Source organism: Oryza sativa, chromosome 3, assembly GCF_034140825.1.
Source record: "Oryza sativa Japonica Group chromosome 3, ASM3414082v1".
Lineage (NCBI taxonomy): Eukaryota > Viridiplantae > Streptophyta > Magnoliopsida > Poales > Poaceae > Oryza > Oryza sativa.
The window spans coordinates 32,251,526-32,275,347 of record NC_089037.1 but is presented as its reverse complement, the minus strand read 5'-3'; the positions used below and the strand labels follow the sequence as shown (position 1 = coordinate 32,275,347).

Here is a 23,822-nt window from a genome sequence, read left to right as displayed (position 1 = left end):
ACAGAAGTTCAGTTCCAGATTTGCCTTGCCGCTGCGTTGCTGAACTCTTCGCTGATGCTGCCCCGCGGCGGGGGGCGGCGGAGTCCCGGGGAGTTGGGGGCGCTGCCTGGGTGGACGCCGGCCGGGGAGCCCGAGGCTTCGAGGAGGAGGAGGAGGAGGAGGCGAGCCAGCCGCCTCGCTCAAACCCCGTGCCGCGCGCGGGCGGGGGGGCATATCGGTCGCGCCGCGGGTGGAGCCGCCGCGCGGTCGCGAGAACGGCAAGGATATCTTGGTGAGCTCCCGCTTCGCGCTCGTTTTTTTCTTACGGTAGGGCGGCCATCGGGGACAGTTTCTGTGTGGTGTGTGCTGCGTTCCGTCGCCGGAGTCCGCCGTTGGGCATTCCGTCGAACACCTCTAGTGCATCGGCAAACCCTTTGTCGACGGAATGCGTAGTGCCCTGTTTTATTACCAAACTCGCATTTGCCCCTTGTGATTTTCTCCTGCCACTTCGGAGGGATTGGGAACCCCGCTTAATAGAGTCAATTTTATGCTTCCAGTGGTCGCTAGCCCATTCTGATGATGGTACTAAACAGCTCATAATCCAATACTACTTTCTATGTTGAACGATAGGCTCATAAACAACAGTGTACATCAAACAACGGAATCTTTATTATGGTGTGCATTCGGTTTATTTTATTGACCGATTAATCCTATTTTGACTGCACCAAGACTGCAGTGATTTTTTCTGCATCCTGAAAGATCATTGTTCTCTCAGCAAATTGACAAGCTCGAGAAAGTTCTGGTGCGAGGACCCTCCCTCTTGGATGCTTGCACGGGCCGTGGTCTTCAGTGTCACCGCTCTTTCTTTGATCTCCTTGTCTTCTAGGAGCTGCGCCGCCTTGTTCTTGATCTCCTCCTGTGTGACAACCCCTTGCTTGTCTCGGAAAAGCTTAATGCCTGTCTTCCACACATTGCATATGTAGCTCTGGTTGCAGAATTGGTCGGAAAAATAAGGCCAGCATAAGAACGGGACACCGTGCAGTACACCTTCCATTGTTGAGTTCCACCCACAGTGCGACATGAAGCAAGCGATTGAAGGGTGTGATAGTACTCGTTGCTGGGGAGCCCAGCTAATAACCAACCCCTTGCCCTTGATACGGTCTTTATATTCATTGAACCAATCTTCTTGGATTCCATTGGTAAAGTTAGGTCGGACAACCCACAGAAATGGTTGGTCAGAGACGGCAAGCCCGTTAGCAAGCTCATGGAACTGAGCTATGTCAAAGATGGTGGAGCTCCCAAAGGCCACATAGATAACGGAGCCGGGGGCCTGTGTGTCGAGCCAGGTGAGGCAAGTCATGTCTTCAGGCAAGAAATGGCCTGTTGGCCCCGAAGCAGGTGCTAAAAGTGGGCCGACAGGCAGTGCATTTGAGAGGAGTTCCAATGCTTCGGATTCTATCTCCCTGAAAGTGTTGCAGATGATCATTTCAGCAAGTGCCATTAGTCGGTTGGTCTTAAAGACATTTTGGATGTTATATCTCCGTCTTTCTTGGGTGCTGCCAAGGCTGACCCAAGGGATCTCGGCTGCATCAATAGGTGGCATCAGTTGGACCATCTCATGCTTCTTTACATTCCCTGCATATTTTGCATGTGTTTGGCTGGTTAAACCATATGAAGTAAATAAGCATGTGACACAGAAATTACTTTGTTGCAGGTGATTTAGTTGTCCTTACCAGTTTCATCAAGAATACCATCCTCTATCAGTTTAGGAAGGTTCATCCTGAGTGCAAAGATAGCTGCGGAGTAAGTTGAGAACAAGGCAATACGGACACCCATTGTGGTAGCCAGTTCTAGTGCCCAGCTCATGGATACATCTACTATTACCCACTTTATCTTTTCGGATCTAATCATCTTCTCCAGGGGGCTGAGCATAGCGTCTGGTAAGACCTGAACCAACTTGCCGATGTCTGTGTGGTCATCAGCAGGGTCCAATCCATCTGGAATGGAGAGCATGCGAATTCCACCAGGGATTGCTCCTTTCTCTGCCAAGGCCTTGAGGACACGGTCGTGGTTGAACTCAGTGTTTACGAAGTCAATCTTGAAGCCTTGATCAGCAAGCCTATGAGATAACTCCATGAGTGGGATGACATGGCCTTGTGCAGGGAACGGTAGCACCATGACATGAGGTTGAGTAGCAGCGGCCATGGAAGTTGTCTTCTTAGAATTGTCTATGTCTACAAGAAGCTTGTGAGGTGTAAAACTGGAACTTCCTGAGGATATATATAGCCTGATATGTTCAACAGCTGTGTACGCCAAGGGTCACCTGGCCATTCCTATTTCATCAGCAAACATGTAATATGTTGACTATCTGTTTCTCCCTTTCGTAGAAAAGGTTATCTAATGACCATTCATATAACTATAACTTATTAAATAAATTACCAAACTTGCGGACCAAGTTGGTGTCTCTGTCATGTTAGGTCAAGCAAAATAGCCAACATGTACTAAGCAAAGGGGTGTTGCACGGGATCTGCTTTTGATTGCTGCAGCCTAGATGTGGCCATGTCCTGTTTATGAAATGACTACCACACTTCCATATCTTTTAGGCTTATACACATGTGAGCATGTGACAGATTCCTGTTATTGAGTTTCTACTAGCTTGGCCTACCCATTATGCATAAAGAGCTTCACTAGATTAGTGTAGGTCCAAAAAATTGCTATCCCATAATAACAAGGCATGAAGTTCTTTCCAAAATTTCTTTTTCAAAAATATAAAGTTCTTTCTGAAATTTAGCTAGGTATACTAAAAGGCAAGGATCATATAATTCATCTGGAAAAAAAAAGATGAATTTCAAACTGGTCTTATATTGTTTCTTTAGTACTTCAGAGCAACTTATTAAAAATTGTTCTGATCCTATACTTTCCAAAACTGAATGTTGGTACTTGATAATTTTCTCAGGAATGGTGCATCCTGCGATGGAGCCATACTGCCATGAAGGTACACATTTTTCAGCACTTATGAAATTCATGCTTACCTAGTTATTTCATGTATGGTTATCTTCTGTTGGCTGTTGATGGGTACATCTGGGTTTTGATTGGCACTCCCTCCGTTTCACAATGTAAGTCATTCTAGCATTTCCCACATTCATATTGATGTTAATGAATCTAGACATATATATCTATCTAGATTCATTAACATCAATATGAATGTGGAAAATGCTAGAATGATTTACATTGTGAAACGGAGGAAGTAGTCTGTAGTCTCATATGTTGATATTGAGAACTACTGCAAATTTTTCACCTGCAAAAATAATAATAGTGGCTTGTTATTCACCTAGGCTTTTATGGACGGTATGCTAACAGATTATTCACATGACGTGGCATCGACCTCGTTGAACAATCTCGGCAATTTTGATTCGCCATGATACTCCAGACTGCCAGCTGAAAGGTGACATTTTAGGTAATTTACTAGGTATAAAGTGGTCACATTTGAGAGCGAGTGCAAAAATCCCACCAGTTTTCTTTGGTGCTGCATTTGTTCAGGTAAGTTATTCACCTATGCATTACCCAATTTGTTACTGCAAGAGGAGCAGTTTTATCATGGAATATGCTGCTGAGTCTAAAATATGCATGTTGATCTATATGTATACCCGCATGCTCCTCCACATGTTTCTGATCTATAAAGCTGTCCCTTGGTCCACCATAGACGAGTTGTCTCTACTTAAAACTTTGGCTGAACTTGATTCCCATCTTCAGTTCTAGAATTGGGTTCCATTTCTAATAAAAAAAATGAACTCAGCCCTACATGGCTTGGTATAAATGGCAGCATTCGACATTTATTTGCTAATAATATCACACGATTCCTAGCTGGAGTGTTTAAGGTACCAGATTGATGTCTGAGAACTAAAAAGTCGTTTTCTGAAGTTGTTGGCTGTCACTTTCAATACCTGTCAGTTGGCCATCTGAAAAACAGTATTTATCCGTTTGCAAATATAAGCATTTCTGGCTATACATTGCATAGCCTGAAATGCTTATATTTGAAAACAGAGGTAGTAGTTTTTATTATATTGCATTACATTTAGCAGTAGCACTGGTGATTCATCTATTACACTTTTCAGAAAAAAAAAAGAGAAGGTATACTTCCAGTCCCATGAATTTGCCAAAGCACCTCAATGATTAATTCTGACCTTTCAATTTTCAGAACAATTTTGACAATCTTAGACACTACTGTTCTCTTAGCAAATTCACAAACTTCAGCAAGTTTTCATGGGAGGACCCTCCCTCTGCTATGCTTGTGCATGCCGCATGCTTCCACTTTGCTGCCCTCGCCTTGATCTCCTTGTCGTCAACCAGCTGCTCGACCTTGTTCTTGATCTCCTCCTTGGTGACAACCCCTCGCTCATCCGCCTGGAGCTTCACTCCAGTCCCCCACACATTGCATATGTAGCTCTGGTTGCAGTACTGGTCGGCGAAGTACGGCCAGCACAGAAACGGCACACCATGCCGGAGCCCTTCCATCGTCGAGTTCCACCCGCAGTGCGACACGAAGCATGCGATCGACGGGTGCGAGAGCACGCTCTGCTGGGGAGCCCAACCGACGATCATTCCCTTGCCGCTGACACGGTGCCTGAACTCCTCCAGCCAGCCTTCGCCGGCACCATTGGTGAAGTTTTGCCTGATCACCCACAGGAATGGCCGGCCAGAAAGCACTAGCCCATCGGCGAGCTCTTGGACCCGCGCCATGTCGAAGACGGTGAAGCTCCCAAACGCCACGTAGACGACGGAGCAGGCGTCCTGTTCGTCGAGCCATGCCAGGCAGGTCGTGTCCTCCGGCCAGAAATGGCCGGCTAACCTCGACGTCGCCGGCGCTTCGAGCGGTCCAACCGGCAGCACGTTGGGGACGAGGGCCAGCGCCCCCGGCTCGATGTCCTGGAACGTGTTGCAGATGATGACCTCGGCCGAGGATATTGTCGGGTTGGTCTTGAACACGTTCTGGATGACCATCCTGCGCCCGTCCGGCGTGCCGCTCAGGGTAACCCAGGGGAGCTCGACTGCTAGAACGGGCGGCATCGTGGGTCTCAATTGGATCATCTCGTTTCTCCTCACATTCCCTGAAATGATTATATGTTCTTGATCTCAATTAACCACATGAGTAATACAACAAACAACTCCAATACGACATTTGTAATTGTAAGAGGCAGAATTCATGATTTTGCATTTGCTGTTCATGGATGATTACTGATGTGTTCTTACCAATTTCGTCCAGGACGCCATCCTGGATCAGCTTGGGGACTTGCAGCCTGTGCGCCACAACGGCGGCGGAGTAAGTCGAGAACAAGGCGACGTGGACACCCACCGTGGCGGCCAGCTCCGTCACCCAGGCCATGGACACATCGGCGATCACCCACCTGATCCCCTCCGATCTGATCATCTCCTCGATGCCGCCGAGCATGGCGGCCGGCAAGCCGTCACCCAGCTTGGCGATGTTGGCACGGTCACCGGCAGGGTCCATGCCGTCCGGGAAGGACACCATGTGGATCCCATCAGGGATCGCCCCCGTCTCGTTCGCCATGGCGTTGATGACGCGGTCGCGGTTGAAGTCGGTGTGCACGAATTCGACCTCGAAGCCGAGGCCGACGAGCCGGTGAGAGAGCTCCATCAGAGGCATGACATGGCCTTGCGCAGGGAAGGGAAGCACCATGACATGAGGCTGAGGACGAGGAGGAGGAGGAGCCGCCATGGATGCCAATGGAGCGTGCTAGTGTGTGACTTCACTGCAAGAACTTTTTGAGTTGGGTGTGATTTATACAAGAAAGTTGTCAGTTGCCATTCAGTCTATGTGGATCTGGATGTGCTTAGATGCCTAGAAAGGCGATACAGTCGGCGCTGTTGCATCGGATCGTGATGCATGCATCACCTTTTTTGTACTGCCTGTTGGACCTGTAGACATCTGCTTTCTTTTTTCTGGTACAGCTTGATGTTGAAAATGTGTTGTTTCGAGTGACAGCCAAATGGCCGTGTAGAATTGCCGGCTTCCCATCACATGGCTGCCAAAAAAAAAAAAAAACAGAGGCTACGAAGCTACTACTCCCTCCGTCTCACAATATAAGGGATTTTTAGTTTTTTTTTAACTTTTGACCACTTGTCTTATTCAATTTTTTTTTTTGCAAATATAAAAAACGAAAAGTTGAGCTTAAAATACTGTAGATAATAAAGCAAGTCACAAATAAAATAATTAATAATTTTAAAAAATTTTGAATAAGACGAGTGGTCAAACGTTGTAAGAAAAACTCAAAATCCGGAGTAGTATATAGCCATGTAGGAGTAGGAATTATTAGGAAATGGAAAGAAAGGCTTACCAGTATTTCCAACAGGTGCTGAGTTTTTTTCAGAAATTATGGAAGGACACATAACTTCATCAATCTCTTTTACAATAATGTGCCATTTCTGAAGGCAGCAGCAGTTGCAAAGTTCTTTTACGCACAGACAAGATCACTCAAATAGTGTCTTGCTTCTCGACGTGTTGTCTTGCAGTTCGTCGAGCTCGTCCGTGTTGGGGAGCTCAACATTCTGAGCGGATTTGCTATTGTGCCGTAAATTAGTTTCATCAAATCAATAAATAAATATATTTTAATAATAATAATAAATTTGTCTTGGGTTGAAAATATTACTACTTTTTTTACAAACTTAATCAAACTTAAAACAATTTAACTTTGACTAAAGTCGAAACATTTTATAACCTGAAACGGAGATATCTAAGCGGATTTGCTATTGTGCTGTAAATTAGTTTTATCAAATCAATAATTGAATATATTTTAATAATAATATTAATAAATTTGTCTTGGGTTAAAAATGTTACTACTTTTTTGTACAAACTTGGTCAAACTTAAAACAGTTTAACTTTGATTAAAGTCGAAACATTTTATAACCTGAGTATCTCGTTAAAATTTTTCAAAAAAAAAAACAGAATTCATTTCCCACGCATATGCTGCCAAAACTTCAAGATATGTTGATGTATCAAGCATGGTGACGTTACGTATTATGATTGGCTCAGCCTTTACTGCCTTGGAACTAACCAGAGAAACGTATGGTCGCCGTTGCCATCCACCCCGGCGCTCTGGCCAAAATCCACATATTTCCACGTCCGTCGTGAGAGAAGCCGCCTTGGATGATGTCAACCATGGTGGCGAGCTGGTGAAGCTCGTCGGGAGGATCAACGCCAGCGCGTCGGTGGCGGGCGGAGGCGGGAGGGAGGTGACATGGATGGTCGCCGACGTGAACATGGCGTGGGCGTTTCCCGTGGCGAAGAAGAGAAGCTCGGCCTCCGCGTCGCCGTCGGCTGCTTCTGCCCTTCGTCGGTGGCGATGTCCATGACGAGGATTAGGATCCCTGAGCTGGTGAGGGAGGCGTTCTTGACGAGAGCGGCCTGACGAGGTGGCGCCGCGCGTTCCGGCTTGCTCCGGCAGGCTCTTGCTGACCTCCCGCCCATTCCTGTGGGTGGTGAGGCCGGCCGGGCACCGTGAGCGAGCTGTGCCTCGACGGGCTAAGCCGCCGCGTCGGAGCTGGTGCCCGCAGCAGCGTCCACGGCGTGCTTCGTCTTCCACTGCAGCTGACTCACATGGCCAAACAACTCTTTCACGTCACAACACTTTCACGTCCTTTGGTTAGTGTGGGATATTATTTGACCATGCCGATTTAACCAACGTGGTAAGATAAAAATTGTTACATCCGTAATATATGATGTGTCGCTGTTATTTTGCCACGTGGTTAAAAAGTTTAGATTTTAGAAATAAGTTTTAGAAATTGTTTGTTGTTAAAATAAAAAAAAATCCCTCGGCCACATCCCCAAGGCTATAAGCTGCAGGTACGTTCTGTTGCGGCCTCTAGCCACACACTCTCTGCTTCTCTAGCATCACAAGGTAGACGATGGCTAAGGGTCACGTCCTCGTGCTCCCGATGCCATGCCAGGGCCACGTCATCCCGTTCATGGAGCTCTCCCACCGCCTCGCCGACGAGGGCTTCGAGGTCACCTTCGTCAACACGGAGGTGGACCACGCGCTGGTGGTGGCCGCGCTGCCGCCGGGCGGCGCCGCGGAGCTCCGGCAGCGGGGGATCCACCTCACCGCCATCCCCGACGGCCTCGCCGAAGACGAGGACCGCAAGGACCTCAACAAGCTCATCGACGCCTACTCGCGCCACATGCCGGGCCACTTTGAGCGGCTCATCGGGGAGATCGAGGCCGGCGGCGGGAGGCCCAAGGTGCGGTGGCTCGTCGGAGACGTCAACATGGGGTGGTCGTTCGCCGTCGCCAGGAGGCTCGGCATCCGCGTCGTCTACTTCTCGCCGGCGTCCACGGCGTGCATCGCCTTCATGCGCAAGATCCCCAAGCTGATCGAGGACGGCGTCCTCAACGAGAAGGGTATGTGTAATTTAAATTAATTAATCCCAACTTGCGTTTTGCTTTATTGACTGTAGCGTGGTTAATTAGTCGTAAAATGTATTCTTTTCGTTGGTTTTTCATTTGGGTGTTTATTGACTAACCACTCATAAATCTCTCTGGTTAAAAAAACTAGCTGAGTGGTCCGCACAATTACACGGTTAGTATCCATATAACATTATCTATTTCTAATATGATTTTACTTAAAAATTTTTAAATAGTTATATCGTTATTTTAAGATTTTGAAAGATTAAACTTTATCATCCGTGTTTATAGCCATGTTTCTATTCTCTATTTTTCTAGTTTTTAAAAGTCACCCATATTTATTTATTCTCCTTAGAACATTTAAGAATTGGATCATGTAGTTTTTAGAGTTTATTGTCTTATTAGGTTTGGTTTTTCTAATTTTTAGAACTCTCATCAAACGCTACCACTATACTTATCTATGGCCCGGCCCGTCTATTGTCTCTTCCCTTTATTGACATTAGGATTTTTAAAAGTCGAACATAATTATTGCTTGGTTATTTTTTACTTTATAAAAATCGGATCGTAAATCAGATGAATAATTTAAGAGAAAATTCCATAAGAAAAATAATACATGCACTTTTTTTTTGAGAATCAATACATGCACTTTTGAGTGTACTAGTAGTAACTAGATATGAGATTGAGTTAGCTGGTTATATCAATACATAGAACTGTCTTATTGTAGACACGTATATAAATTATAGGTAGATTTACGTGTAAAAGTTAGTGTTTTCTTAACAGAGTAACTTTTTATTATTAATTTGACAGAGATTAATAATAAACAATCAACAATTAGTACTGACATGTAGATGTGAATTGAAATTGCCAACTTGTAGAGATTTTTCTCACGTGCGCGATCGAACATTTTACACTTGCAGGGTGGCCGGAGCGGCAGGAGACGCTGCAGCTGGCGCCGGGGATGCCGCCGCTGCACACGTCGCTGCTGTCGTGGAACAACGCCGGCGCGGCGGAAGGGCAGCACATCATCTTCGACCTCGTCTGCCGGAACAACAAGTTCAACGACGACCTCGCCGAGATGACCATCTGCAACTCCTTCCACGAGGCCGAGCCCGCCGTCTTCAAGCTCTTCCCGGACCTCCTCCCCATCGGCCCGCTCGTCGCCGACCGCGAGCTCCGCCGCCCCGTCGGCCACTTCTTGCCGGAGGACGCCGGCTGCCTGGACTGGCTCGACGCGCAGCCCGACGGCTCCGTCGTGTACGTGGCCTTCGGCAGCATGGCCATCTTCGACGCGAGGCAGTTCCAGGAGCTCGCCGTGGGGCTGGAGCTCACCGGCCGGCCGTTCCTGTGGGTTGTCCGGCCGGACTTCACCCCTGGCCTGAGCACGGCGTGGCTGGACGCCTTCCGGTGCCGCGTCGCCGGCAGGGGCGTGATCGTCGAGTGGTGCTCGCAGCAGCGCGTGCTGGCGCACGCCGCCGTGGCGTGCTTCGTGTCGCACTGCGGGTGGAACTCGACGCTGGAAGGGGTGCGCAACGGCGTGCCGTTCCTGTGCTGGCCGTACTTCTGCGACCAGTTCCTCGACCGGAGCTACATCACCGCCGTGTGGCGCACCGGGCTCGCCGTGGCGGCCGGCGAGGAGGACGGCGTCGTGACGAGGGACGAGGTGAGGAGCAAGGTGGAGCAGGTCGTCGGCGACGGCGAGATCAGGGAGAGGGCGCGGCTGCTCAGGGACACGGCGCGCGCCTGCGTCAGTGAGGGTGGCTCGTCGCACAAGAATTTCAGGAAATTTATTGACCTCCTAAGTGAGTGACACTGCAACCGATCGACTGATATGCGTCCAAATTAATACTGTACTTCCTGTTTGTACAAGCAGAACTCCATACTTACCTGCATTACTGTATCCGCATTGATGCAAAATCAAAACAATTTACCATATACTGTATTTATATCTATCTTGTTACTTGCATGATCAAACTAAATGGCATGCCTTGAACCCTAAATCCAAATTTAAGACCTTCTCTGGAGTTAAGCAGATCTCCCAACCATTCGTGTGTTGTGGCGTAATTTTGTGTCAACAAGTTTATAGAAAAAATAAACAACATAAACCACACCAAATTAGTTTTATTACTTACAACATCGAATAAATTTTGATAGTATATTTGTTTTGTGTTCAAAATATTATTATTATTATTATTTTTATAAACTTAGTCAAACTTAAAAACATTTAATTATGGAATAACCAAAACAAATTATAATATTAAATAGAGGAAATAGCAGAATATTAAACAGAGGAAATAACTTCAAAATTAATTGTCTTGTTTGCTTTAATGTTGCTGGTCTTAAGGTTAATATACTCTTGATTGAACCTCATGAGTATTCACGAACAGAGTTAGCCCAGTCAAACAAGAAAAAAGAAATAGACCCCAAAAAGAATATTAGTTATGGTTTTTAAGAACCAAATCCTGAATTTAAATATGAAAATAGTGAAATTAGGATTGCGCCTTTTTTAGCCGAGGAAGTACAATACAATATAAAAAATATTGAATAGATCGAATGGTTAAACACATTAAAAAAAAAACCGCGTTACATGTTAGTAAAGAAAATAGAGGGATTATATCCCATGGAGTACCCTTTTTATGATTAAAGAAAATAAAGAATTCAGAATTCATTTCCTACGCGTGCTGCCAAAACTTAAGATATGTTGATGGATACGGTGACGTTACAGATAATGATTGGCTCAGCCTTATTGCCTTGAAAGTTTATCTTTGTTTTGCGTATTTAGTGGATTATTGTGAAAAATCTCAAGTTGAAACTAACCGGAGAATAAACGTATGGTCGTCGTTGCCATCCACCCCATGTCGCCTCGATTCAGTATCCTGTACCTTCAAAACATGTCTTTGTCACTGATATATAAACCTATGGTTTATCGGACCTACATATAAGTCACAAAAGTATGATGTTTTTCAAGACACAGGATCTCAATCCATGTCGCCTCGCCGGCCGGCGCTCTTGCCAAAACCCACATGCTTCTAGCGCACGTCCGTCGTGAGAAGCCGCCATGGCCAATGGTGAGTCTCACGTGTTGGCCTTGCCCTTCCCGGCCCAGGGCCACGTCATCCCTCTAATGGAGCTCGCCCACTGCCTCGTCGAGCATGGCGTCAAGGTGACCTTCGTTAACACCGAGGTCAACCATGGCCGCATTCTTGGCGCCTTGGATGATGCCAGCCATGGCGGCGAGCTTGGAGGCGTCGACATGGTGTCCATATCGGATGGGCTGGGCCATGGCGACGACCGGAGCGATCTCGGCCGGCTCACCGAGTCGCTCTTGTTGGCCATGCCCAGCGAGCTGGAGAAGCTCGTCGGGAGGATCAACGCCAGTGCGTCGGCGGCGGGCGGAGGCGGGAGGGAGGTGACATGGATGGTCGCCGACGTGAACATGGCGTGGGCGTTTCCCGTGGCGAAGAAGCTCGGCCTCCGCGTCGCCGGCTTCTGCCCTTCGTCGGCGGCGATGTTCGTGACGAGGATTAGGATCCCTGAGCTGGTGAGGGATGGCGTTCTTGACGAGAGCGGCATGCCGCGGTGGCGCGGCGCGTTCCGGCTTGCTCCGGCGATGCCGCCCGTCGACACGGCGGAGTTCTCGTGGAACCGCGCCGGCGACCCCAGGGGCCAGCCGGCCATCTTCCGGCTGATCCTCCGGAACAACGCGGCCACGCACCTCGCCGAGGCCATCGCCTGCAACTCCTTCGAGGAGCTCGAGTCGGGTGCCTTCGCCGTCGACGTCCCGGGCCGCGTGCTCCCCGTCGGCCCGCTGGCCTCCGGCGGCAAGCCGGTCGGTGGCTTCTGGCCCGAGGACGCCTCGTGCGCGGCGTGGCTCGACGCGCAGCCGGCGGGCTCCGTCGTGTACGTCGCGTTCGGCAGCATCGCCGCCCTCGGCGCCGCGCAGCTCGCCGAGCTCGCCGAGGGGCTCGCGCTGACCTCCCGGCCGTTCCTGTGGGTGGTGAGGCCGGGCACCGCGAGCGAGCGGTGCCTCGACGGGCTCCGCCGCCGCGCCGCGCCGCGCGGCCGCGTCGTGGGCTGGTGCCCGCAGCGGCGCGTGCTGGCGCACGCGTCCACGGCGTGCTTCGTCTCCCACTGCGGCTGGAACTCCGTCGTGGAAGGCGTCAGCAACGGCGTGCCGTTCCTGTGCTGGCCGTACTTCGCCGACCAGTTCCTCAACCAGAGCTACATCTGCGACGTGTGGAGGACGGGGCTGAGAATGGCCGCGCCGGCGCCGGCGACGGCGCCGGCCGACGAAGCGTCGGCACGGCTCGTGGCGAGGCAACTGATACGGCGCAAGGTGGAGGAGCTGATCGGCGACCAGGAGACGAAGGCAAGGGCGATCGTGCTGCGGGACGCTGCCAGTCTCGCCGTCGGCGACGGCGGGTCGTCGCGCCGGAATCTCACACGGTTCTTGGATCTCATTAGAAGTTAGAGGCTGATTGGATGGATTACTCACTTTACCAAACTTCTATGCCACAAGTGTGGTATGCCATAGTTTCTATGGCACAAAAAAGAGAGCCACACTTGTGGCAAATTTTTGTTAATAAGTGAGTGTATGACATGTGGGCCATGAGAGTAGAAAAGTGTGGCATGCTAAATCTTTGGCTTCAACCAAACATTTACACCAAAAAGTCAAACTTGACTAACTATAGTGTGGCAATGTTTGGGAAGCAACCAAACAGCCCCTTCGTCCGTTGCGTCTCACGGGACTACCTAGTGATTAGTCGAATATTATACCATATTTATCTATAAACTTAGTTAAATTTGAAACAGTTTAACTTTGACCAAAATTAAAACGTCTTATAATCTGAAACGGAGGGAGTAGATTAATACAATAATACTCCATGTGATATACCCTCTTCTTTTTTTTAATATGTGCCACGTTGAATTTTTCTACAAGTTTGACCATTTGTTATATTCAAAATTTTTATATAAATATAAAAAAGTCTCAAATCCCTACTACTATAAAAATTGAAGATGTTTTTGTCGATACTTTGGTACGTCATCCGTGTATGAGTTGATTTTTAACTCCGTTCGCTTTTGGAAATACATATACGTATTTGAGTAAGTTTTCAATTTATTCGCTTTTGAAAATACATAAGGAATCGTATAAGAAATCTCTTTTAAAAAACTCGCATGTTAACTTGAGATGATTGGACTCCTAATTGTAGCTTATGATTTTCTAAAAAATATATATATCCAAGCAAATTAACATAGTGAATTTTTCCTTAATTAAACTGTATCTTTATCTCTACTATTATAAAAATTGAAGATGTTTTTGCTGGTATTTTGGTATGTCATCCATGTTTGAGTCGGTTTTTAAATTTGTTCGCTTTTAGAAATATACATCCGTATTTGAGTCGGATTTTAAGTTCGTTTGCTTTTGAAAATATAAAAGAGTCGTATAAGAAATTTTTTTTAAAAAAACTTGCATAGTAACTTGAGATGAATGTCAGACTCCTAATTACATCTCATGATTTTCTAGAAAAAAAAATATCCTAGTGAATTCTCTCTGTGAATTTCACCCTAGCCAAACCGTATAACAATAATAAGATTAAAATAACATTCATCTGTTGCAACGCACGTGTATCTTTTCTAGTATTAAAAAAAATGAGGATGATTTTGTCCAATTTTTGGTACGCTGTCCATTGTTAGCTAGTGCCATAAGTCCATATCAATTAACTCCGTAGCTCCTCTGATCGGTTGATCCACGGTGCAGTCGGATTATTGTTTTCCTTCCGTTGTCCGAACCGCAAGCAAGCCCACGCAAGTATACACCAATCTTTACGAGCACATTCAAAATTGGACCAATATATTTTAAGACTTACAAAGTCATTATAAACGTATCGCTATCACGGATATATCACCTACCACTAAAAGAATAATTTGGTAAGTAATTTTCATTAGAAATCTACTAGTATTGCGATTAAAATTTGATAACTCAAAAGTAAAAACTAACAATTATTTTGAACAATTCGAGAACGTAAAAAAATTGAGCTCTTCTACGGTGTTCTCTACTGCGGTGACGATCAGAAGGCATCAGTTGAAAACTCAAATGTCCTTCCTAGCTTACCTTCAATATTTGTTACATAGGAGTTACTTGGTGAGTATAACAAATTAATTAAATCATAAACACCCATTAAAAAAAAATTAAAACACAATCAAATCTCAAAAGTTACTTGCTGCCAGTTCGTTAGCTGCCATGTGGTAGAAATCAAAATCGAGATTTAGGATAGCAGAAATGATGTGAATAAATCCCCGTCATTAACAAAGTCAGCGGCCGGTGTATCCAGATATCCGGATCATCGGTGAGGATGGCATACGGTGGTGCCGGTGGAGAGGGGCTGCATAGGCGGTCTCGTATGCGCAATCGATCTAATCAGACCTTATTATGTAAAAGTCAAAAATGCCTAAATAGAAAGCACCGTAGAGATGCTAAAAGAATTAGGATCATTAAAAGAAGTTCAGAGCCGAGAATGCCAGTGATCTGCATCACGTCTCTCTTCGATCGAATCTGACGAGAAAATATCTATATTGGAGATATCTGTCTCAGATCTGGTGTGTGGATGGATAGAAGTACTAGTAGGCCTTGGGCTGCTGCAAGAAGTCAGTTTCTTTGGGCCTGGCCGTCGCTAAGTTGGGTTGCTACCTCCTGGCCTGTTGATTACTGTTCTATGCAACTAGCTCGTTAAGGCTTGAGCTGACTCGTTATCTCTAACGAGCTAAAATGCTAGCTAGACTTGTTAGGAAAACTAGGAAAGTAGAAATGCGCGGGCATGCATCATAGCCTGCGTTTCATATCTTATAAGGCAGCATATTTACCACATAATACCATTTCATCATAAATTTTTCTCAGCGTTGCTTAGATATTTTTTCTATCCTATTAGTTAGCTTTATAACGTCAATATTTAATTAATCCCCATAAGCAATTATCTATAATCTTCGTCATAGGTAGTCTAAGTTTGTTTAGAAGACATATGTAACAAATTAAATGTAATTTAATAGTATGGTGTTTTTTTTTTCCGAATTGAATGCTTAGGCCATCACCAATGCGTAGCCTCAGACCGTGTCCCTAGCTCACACCGTCCCTTTTTCATGCCGCGCCGTGCCCCAGCATAGCCGTGCCCCCATCAGAGAGACGCGGCTCTTCGAGCGCCTCGGCCGAGGGAGCGATGGAGGAGGCGTGCTGGGTGGGGGAGTAGCCCAAGGACACTGCTCTGAGCCCCGGTTTTTCCCCTTCCACCACCCGTAAAAAGCAGCGACGAGAGAGAAAGGAGAAAGAGGTGACAACGGATCGACGACGGCGACGACCGGATCTGTGCGCCGCTTGCCGGTCGGAGTTGGAGCGCCGCGCCGTCCTCCCCGCCCTCCACCGTCGGCGCCGCGCCCGCCACCGCCGGCGACGACTAGCGGGAGGAGGCGCGGAAGCGGTTGGAGTTGAGGTAGAGCAGTGCGAGGTCGGCGAGCAGCCCAAGCTCCGAGGGCATGTACCCGGCAATGTCGCTGTGGTTAAGGTCGTCGGGCAATCCCACGGCATTGGCGCGCGGTGAAGAAGGCGCCGACGCCATCATCATCGGCAACGGTGAGTGCGATGAAGAAAGCGACGGCGCCATCGTCGATGTGGCCACCACCTGCACCGTCACCGTCTCCTCCTCGATGCGGCGCGGCCGGCGCCGCTCCATCCGCCGAAGGGCCAGATCCGGCCACGGCAGCGCCGGATCTGTCGCCTTCGGGGTCGCCGCCGCCGCCGCACGTAGCCGGCGACGGGCAGAGGGAGCGTGGCGTAGTCGGTGGCGGGAGATGGAGGGAGAGAGCGTCGGCAGGAGAGAGAGCGCTGGAGAGAGAGAGGAGGGAAGGTCGCGTGCACCCGGTGGAGAAAGAGAGAGAGAGATGGAAGAGATGGGTAGAATAGGAAAGAGAGGAAGAGGAGAGAGAGGAGTTTTTTTTGGGTTGGGACACTCGTTGGGCTCCTGCATTATAGAGGTGAGTACCCCTAAAGTACCCTCAGTTAGTGAGGGCACTCTAGGAGTGGCTCTGATTATAGATGCCCTTATGGGTTAACTTTTTTCTAACAAAATTTAGAAACTGCAATAGCTAGAAATGTGTTTCAATTGTACCGTCAAGCTAGCCCTCCTTTTATTTGGTTCCTATCGATGTATTTTTTTACATACATACATTATGTGTGCTCCATGGTGTCTTTTCTTAAAAATTAACCTAATCAATATGAGTCCTAAAAATTTAATTTAATATTCACATTTAAATGTAACAAACATAACTTTTAAACCAACTATGTACTGCTATCTTCTTATTGTGCCTTATGTATGCAATAGTTTGTTGAGAAATTCACAATACCATGGCATAGGATAGAGTAAAGTCATTAACATATAAGCACTTAATAAAATATGTAGTGGTTATTGCAATGGCTATTCCAATTTAAGTGAAAATTTTGTAATTTTTATGTCAATTCATATGACATGTAAAGGTTCCTCAGAATCCCAGCTCCAAGTTCCTGCATGGTGAACAACACCTGCACTTCTTCCTGGTATGCATTATGTCGAGCAGTTCAAGGGCGTCCAAGAATCACCCTCCTTTACCGTAGACGTCCATCCTCACGCAGTACGATACGGCTTTCGGCGCCTGGACGTTGTTGTGCCTGGCCTCCTTGAAACCGAGCAGCAGCGCACTGAACGGCAGGGCGTCGGGCCGGAACGCGTCGCCTCCCGTACCTTTGGAACAGCGCGAGTAGCGAGCGCCCAGAGTCCACAGACTCGAGCGGCGAAGTCAAAGCAGGTGATGGCGGCGGCGGCGGCGAGCGCGGGAGTGGAGAGGAGGTGGGGCTGTGTGTGGCCGGGAGGGACACGAGGACGCGAGCAGCGGCCAGAGGGAATGGGAGGTGGCTCGTAGCGGCGGGAGCGAGTGAGTACGGCGCTGATACACTGGCCCGATCTCGGACTCCGACTCCGATTCGTTAGTCGTTACACAATCCGAGAGTCGGTTTCAGTTCCTTTCCTGCTGATTCTAAACGAGGATACACCTGATTTCCAAGCATTCTACCATCTCCGTCCCATTCTCTCACACATCTCACTCCACTTCTCCTTCTCTCTTCTCATCTCATGGCGTCGCCGGTGAGCTCCTGTCCCGCTGCTGCTGCTGCTTCACATCCATCGTCCTATCACTGCCGAGGTGTTCGTCCAGCGGCTGGACAGTACTGTTTCTCTACTTCCCCATGTATCACGTTGGTTCGCTGGACGCCACCTCGCCACGGTTGGGCTAAGCTCAATTTCGATTGGTGCGATCGGAGTCGACTGCAATTGGTGCGTGCAATGCAAATATCATCAAACGAGCTTTTGGATGATGCTAGGGTTTCGAGACAGCGAGATGATGTGGTGTTGGTGAAATGGTGATCTATACTAACTTACATCGCAGCTAGCCCGCACAAGAACAAACCAAAGAAACAGGAAGAAAAGCTAAACTGCGACGTTGGTTGATGCGAATGTATGACAGTTATTGGATCTTCTTGGATTAGCAAAATGGAATCCTCTTCATGATTGGAACAGGAAGGTGGCGACGGTTTGCTCGGAGGTCTCTCATGGGAGAAGTTCTCACATGGAACAGAGAGAAGCAGAGGAGGAAGAAGACCCTTGTTGGAGTTGGCCAGCTGCAGCAGCCGTATGATCGAATCTGAATGTCACACTGATGTAACATCAATGCTTGTTTACAAAGCATTCAATTCATCCACTTATGTATGAATGTATAATGCATGAGATATTGAATTGAACTGTTTGTCTCCAATTAATTTCTATTGCAATTGTGTGAAAAAAAAATCCCCATATCTTCTGCACGAATTTTTTATGCAGTGGCCTGGACTATTCATATATGAGCTATCTATTTCTCTGGTTTTGTGTAACTAATTTAGTATTGCATGTTTGCAAAACAATACTCCATCCGTCCCATAATATAAGAAATTTTAGAGTTAGACACGGTTATTAAGAAAGTATGTAGAAGTGGATGATGGATGGTTGTGATTGGATGAATAGTGGAGGTAGGTGGGAAAAGTAAATGGTGGAGGGTTGTGATTAGTTGGGAAGAGAATGTTGATGGAGAAATTGTTATATTTTGGGACAAATCCCGAGGGCTAAAATTTATTATATTTTGAGACGGAGGAAGTATATGATAGTGCAACATGTGTTATTTAATTATTTAATAGTATTTTATCATCTAGGTGACATGTAAAAGGGCATGGGTGTTGTCCATCAATGAAAATATTTTATCATTTTGGATTGGATACTATTGATTCAGTTTAGCTATACATTTTTTAGACTAATGTAAAATGACATAATATTTGTTGATCTTTTTTTAGTATTTTATTGCTATTTTGATGTCATGCACGACTGTGTCCAAATGTCATATTTCTTATATCGCAAAATATAGTCATACGGATCTTATAACATTGGTTTGATTATAAATAGAGCAATAATTAAAATAGACATGAGGCATGTAGCTTATAACTCTTGTTTGTTTTTCTTTTAGTTTGATAGAGAAAAATTAGTGAGGGTGAGAGGAATGAATACTGTAGCGCTTGAGCTAGAGAGGGAAGGAGTGGGTAGTGTTGGGCGCATGTGAGGGGGAAGATGGAAGCGACTTTATTTTTCTATTTTTTTTTCTAAACGACTTAAGTGAAAGCTGATGATTAGATATGTTTTCTAAGAATTCTACTTTTTTTTAGTTTTAGGATGTGATATGATGTGACTTAGGATTTTTTCTAAAAGTAAATTTTAAGGTTGAAAATAATATTAATACGACATTGATTTGTGGGAAAACCGATCGTCGGATGTTTTAGTTTTCATTTGAATTTATATTATTTTTAGTTCTTACAACTTGACACGTGGTGAATTTGTAGCGCTCTAAAATGTGACACATGGTGGCTTTGTATGTTTGTTAAATTTTATTATTTAGACTACATAGATCCTCATTCACTACTTTAATTATATATAAAATAAGTATTCAAGCGAATGAAAACCTGGAATTTATTCGGTTTCCATGTAAAGTATTTTATTTTTTATCATTAATATATATGTAAAATGGATCTTAAACTATTTAGTTGTCTAATTAGAATTAAAAGTTTGAGTAAATTAAAAATCGGATATAACTCTTATCAAGTTGTCTAACTATTTGTTGTTTCTATTAAATAATTAGTTAAAAATAGATCATTTATTTATAAAAGCAAAATTTAAGCATATACAATATATTTATGCTTGCGACATATGCGGCCAGAGTCCAGTGTGCTGCGGCCGTGCAACCTTCATGCATTTTGAGGAGAAATTTCTGGAGAACACATCTATTCTGGACTTAGATATTTTATCCCAGCACCACCTTTTTCTTTCGGACAACAGACTATGTCCCACGCGATTTTGCAGTTGCTGCCGTGACAGTGTTTATCCCCTGTCCAGAAGAAAGCTCTTCGGCACTTGTCAATGGCGGCAACCACACTTTTAGGGAGAAGGATGGCTCCCATCATATAGGAAGGGAGGGCCGAGCACCGAATTGATGAGAGCGAGCCGTCCATCAGAAGACAGAAGGTGACCGCGCCAACCGGCAAGACGTTTGTCAATCCTAGTGATGAGCGGTTGGAAGTCCGCGAGACATAGCTTGGTAAAAGAGAGAGGGAGGCCTAAATAAGGTTGGGGGAAGGAAGCTATCGGGCAACCGAGAATCCCAGCCAACTGAACCGCCTCATCGTGCAAGAAATATAGGGAGGAATGTGCTCTTGTGGAAATCAATTTTTAGCCCAGTGGCCTCGGAGAAGGAATCAAGGATGGCTTTGAGCACCACAAGTTGTTGTGGAAATTAATATGTAGTATCTAAGTTTGCATCAAAGCGGATTCAACGATGCAGGTAAGTTTGGAGTCGATCCCATTCAGTTTCAGCTTGTACATACATTAATTTAGGTATATTTCAGTCGATCGGTTGCAGTGTCACTCACTTAGGAGGTCAATAAATTTCCTGAAATTCTTGTGCGACGAGCCACCCTCACTGACGCAGGCGCGCGCCGTGTCCCTGAGCAGCCGCGCCCTCTCCCTGATCTCGCCGTCGCCGACGACCTGCTCCACCTTGCTCCTCACCTCGTCCCTCGTCACGACGCCGTCCTCCTCGCCGGCCGCCACGGCGAGCCCGGTGCGCCACACGGCGGTGATGTAGCTCCGGTCGAGGAACTGGTCGCAGAAGTACGGCCAGCACAGGAACGGCACGCCGTTGCGCACCCCTTCCAGCGTCGAGTTCCACCCACAGTGCGACACGAAGCACGCCACGGCGGCGTGCGCCAGCACGCGCTGCTGCGAGCACCACTCGACGATCACGCCCCTGCCGGCGACGCGGCGCCGGAAGGCGTCCAGCCACGCCGTGCTCAGGCCAGGGGTGAAGTCCGGCCGGACAACCCAGAGGAACGGCCGGCCGGTGAGCTCCAGCCCCACGGCGAGCTCCTGGAACTGCCTCGCGTCGAAGATGGCCAGGCTGCCGAAGGCCACGTACACGACGGAGCCGTCGGGCTGCGCGTCGAGCCAGTCCAGGCAGCCGGCGTCCTCCGGCAAGAAGTGGCCGACGGGACGGCGGAGCTCGCGGTCGGCGACGAGCGGGCCGATGGGGAGGAGGTCCGGGAAGAGCTTGAAGACGGCGGGCTCGGCCTCGTGGAAGGAGTTGCAGACGGTCATCTCGGCGAGGTCGTCGTTGAACTTGTTGTTCCGGCAGACGAGGTCGAAGATGATGTGCTGCCCTTCCGCCGCGCCGGAGTTGTTCCACGACAGCAGCGACGTGTGCAGCGGCGGCATCCCCGGCGCCAGCTGCAGCGTCTCCTGCCGCTCCGGCCACCCTGCGAACGATCACACGTGCCTGCTCGTGAGATACCAGGAATCGCTACAAGTTGGTCCTAATTGTTGATTCTTTTCCTCAGTTAAACACTGTCAAACTTATAATAAAGAAGTTGCTTGATCTGTGTGCTAGAAAAAAAATTCAGAATTACAAATAAATCTGCATATGTACGGAATACCAATTTATAAAAAGGAAAGAAAGAAATATATATCTTTTTTTCCCGAGCGATTCACACCGGACAATGCAAAATTTATATAACTCTAGAAGATTGTAAACAGAAAAAGCGAGAAAAAAAAATAACACTACCCATATAACCACTGTGCCAATGTACGTACCCGAAAAAAGGCTAACAGCGGACCGACCGCCGCTAAATCAACAAAGGGATTATAGCCGAGATCGTTCAAAATCTATCCTTAACAAACCGACACCAAACACCACTCGCCACATCCGAGAAGGTGTTACAGTAGTCTAATAATCAAATCACCACAAGAGGAGAGGAATGAGACTCCACCGTACAGAATGATGCAGTAGTATTAGTATTATACTGTACTCTCAAAATACATGATAATTGTTAGCCAAAGTTTTTTTTTCACTATTGATATCATAGTAATCTCTCCATCCTATAATATAACAATCTAAGATCGGATGAGACATTTCACATATTACAACGAATCTGAAGAGATACATATCCAGATTCGTTGTGCCATGAAATGTCTTGTTCGGTTCTAGATTGCTATATTACAATACAGAGGGAGTATTTATGAAATTATTTGCTAGGATATATTTTTTTCTTTTACCATTCAATAAATTGGCCATCATTTTAGCGGAGCTGTAGATTAATAAAATCATCCTATATATTTATACTTTTATTTTATCTGAGTAAAAAAAAAGAAAACTCAGGTCGTAGATAAAACTTTCCTAGTGTACCAGCTTGTCGTTTTGTGTTAGCCGCCTCAAAGATCGGTGGCTAGTCAACAAACACCCAAGTGAAAAACCAACGAAATTAAAGAATAAATTTTACGACTAACCACGCTACAGTCAATAAAGCAAAACCCAAGTTGAGATTAATTAATTTAAACTACATGCTTACCCTTCTCGTTGAGGACGCCATCCTCGATTAGCTTGGGGATCTTGAGCATGATGGCGAGGCACGCCGTGGACGCCGCCCAGAAGGAGACGACGCGGATGCCGAGCCTCCTGGCGACGGCGAACGACCACCCCATGTTCACGTCGCCGACGAGCCACCGCACCTTGGGCCTCCCGCCGCCGGCGCCGGCCTCGATCTCCCCGATGAGCCGCTCCAGGTGTCCCGGCATGTGGCGCGAGTAGGCGTCGATGAGCTTGTTGAGGTCCTTGCGGTCCTCGTCGCCGGCGAGGCCGTCGGGGATGGCGGCGAGGTGGATCCGCCGCTGCCGGAGCTCCGCGGCGCCGCCCGGCGGCAGCGCGGCCACCACCAGCGCGTGGTCCACCTCCGTGTTGACGAAGGTGACCTCGAAGCCCTCGTCGGCGAGGCGGTGGGAGAGCTCCATGAACGGGATGACGTGGCCCTGGCATGGCATCGGCAGCACGAGGACGTGACCCTTAGCCATATTTGCCGATCTCCCTTCTCCTCTTCTTCTACCTTGTGAAGTTGTGATGCTACTATGGCTTTCTGTGGAGGCTGCAAGAGGGTGTGGCTAGAGGCGGCAACTGCACGTACTTGCAGCTTATAGCCTCGGGGTTGGGGCCTGGGGGCTGGGGGTGTGGCTTGATCCGGTGACCTAATAAATTATACCTCATCCGGTTCCATTATTTTTTAAAAAATAATATATATAATAAATAAAATTTTATTATAGTACTTTGTAAGACAAATATAATATTATTTTAGCGTTTACTTGTCCAAAACATTAAGATGGAACCGGAGGGTAGAAACATTAAGAATTGTTAGTGAGCACTGAGTAGTATTAGCAGCCTCACATGGCAAGTATAGTGTACTTCCTTCATCCTAAAAAAACTAATTTAAGTGAGGATGTGACACCACTTAGGACAACGATTCTGGACAAATTCAGGTGGTGTCCTATCTTCATCTAGATTGTTTTTTTAGAGGGAATACGTGTCAAGCGACAGTAGCTTAACACTAGGTGATCAACAAGTGTTAACAAGCTGATGTATGCGTACGCTAGCGCAGATACGATGTACCACTCCCATAGTTTGTCTAGATTCGTTTTTCTGTTATATTTTATCGTAGATTGAGTTTCTTTCGAATGAAAAAAATAAGTAATAAATTAAGTTACGCTGGTGGTCGACCACGAGTAACTGTTTCTATTGGGTGAGATATATCACTATATCAGAGTCATAATCATATCTGGTTCTGCTCACAGTTACTGTAGAAGTGTAGATGGCACGATTTGTTTTTCTTTCGCTGGGCTATCGGCCAATCAATCAATCTAATTATCCATCTCGATCCACGTATAGTACTAGTACTGTGCAGTCTGTACTACATGAGAGAAAAAAACAGCTACACAGAGACCACATGGTGATTGTC

General features: G+C 46.9%; 5 protein-coding genes and 1 long non-coding RNA gene across 9 annotated transcripts; 3 read left to right on the top strand and 3 right to left on the bottom strand.

Moving 5' to 3' along the window:
- Window positions 1-5,963, top strand: LOC107277532 (uncharacterized). 4 transcript variants are annotated; one of them, XR_010740165.1, is made up of 5 exons: window positions 1-271; window positions 1,694-2,331; window positions 2,936-2,974; window positions 3,340-3,436; window positions 5,243-5,963. It is a non-coding gene; the product is annotated as an uncharacterized lncRNA (long non-coding RNA). The 4 variants fall into 4 exon arrangements; XR_001544562.3 differs by having other exon boundaries at window positions 3,340-3,519; XR_001544561.3 differs by having other exon boundaries at window positions 3,315-3,436.
- Window positions 577-2,228, bottom strand: LOC4334167 (UDP-glycosyltransferase 83A1). The gene is made up of 2 exons (XM_015775388.3): window positions 1,713-2,228; window positions 577-1,614 (listed from the first exon to the last, which is right to left on the bottom strand). Exons 1-2 carry the CDS (start codon window positions 2,182-2,184, stop codon window positions 740-742), a joined length of 1,347 nt encoding a protein of 448 aa, XP_015630874.1. The 5' UTR covers window positions 2,185-2,228; the 3' UTR covers window positions 577-739.
- Window positions 3,931-5,754, bottom strand: LOC4334166 (UDP-glycosyltransferase 83A1). The gene is made up of 2 exons (XM_015775387.3): window positions 5,230-5,754; window positions 3,931-5,087 (listed from the first exon to the last, which is right to left on the bottom strand). The coding sequence occupies exons 1-2, from the start codon at window positions 5,714-5,716 to the stop codon at window positions 4,201-4,203; spliced, it is 1,374 nt and encodes a 457-aa protein (XP_015630873.1). The 5' UTR covers window positions 5,717-5,754; the 3' UTR covers window positions 3,931-4,200.
- Window positions 5,964-7,039: 1,076 nt separating the features above from the next.
- On the top strand, window positions 7,040-10,330 carry LOC112936005 (UDP-glycosyltransferase 83A1). Its single transcript, XM_026023879.2, has 2 exons — window positions 7,040-8,395; window positions 9,316-10,330. Exons 1-2 carry the CDS (start codon window positions 7,903-7,905, stop codon window positions 10,203-10,205), a joined length of 1,383 nt encoding a protein of 460 aa, XP_025879664.1. The 5' UTR covers window positions 7,040-7,902; the 3' UTR covers window positions 10,206-10,330.
- Window positions 10,331-11,334: 1,004 nt separating this feature from the next.
- On the top strand, window positions 11,335-13,080 carry LOC4334163 (UDP-glycosyltransferase 83A1). Its single transcript, XM_026023878.2, has one exon. The coding sequence runs from the start codon at window positions 11,454-11,456 to the stop codon at window positions 12,864-12,866; it is 1,413 nt and encodes a 470-aa protein (XP_025879663.1). The 5' UTR covers window positions 11,335-11,453; the 3' UTR covers window positions 12,867-13,080.
- Window positions 13,081-20,324: 7,244 nt separating this feature from the next.
- On the bottom strand, window positions 20,325-23,129 carry LOC4334161 (UDP-glycosyltransferase 83A1). Its single transcript, XM_015775386.3, has 2 exons — window positions 22,389-23,129; window positions 20,325-21,299 (listed from the first exon to the last, which is right to left on the bottom strand). The coding sequence occupies exons 1-2, from the start codon at window positions 22,885-22,887 to the stop codon at window positions 20,410-20,412; spliced, it is 1,389 nt and encodes a 462-aa protein (XP_015630872.1). The 5' UTR covers window positions 22,888-23,129; the 3' UTR covers window positions 20,325-20,409.
- Window positions 23,130-23,822: the final 693 nt, after the last annotated feature.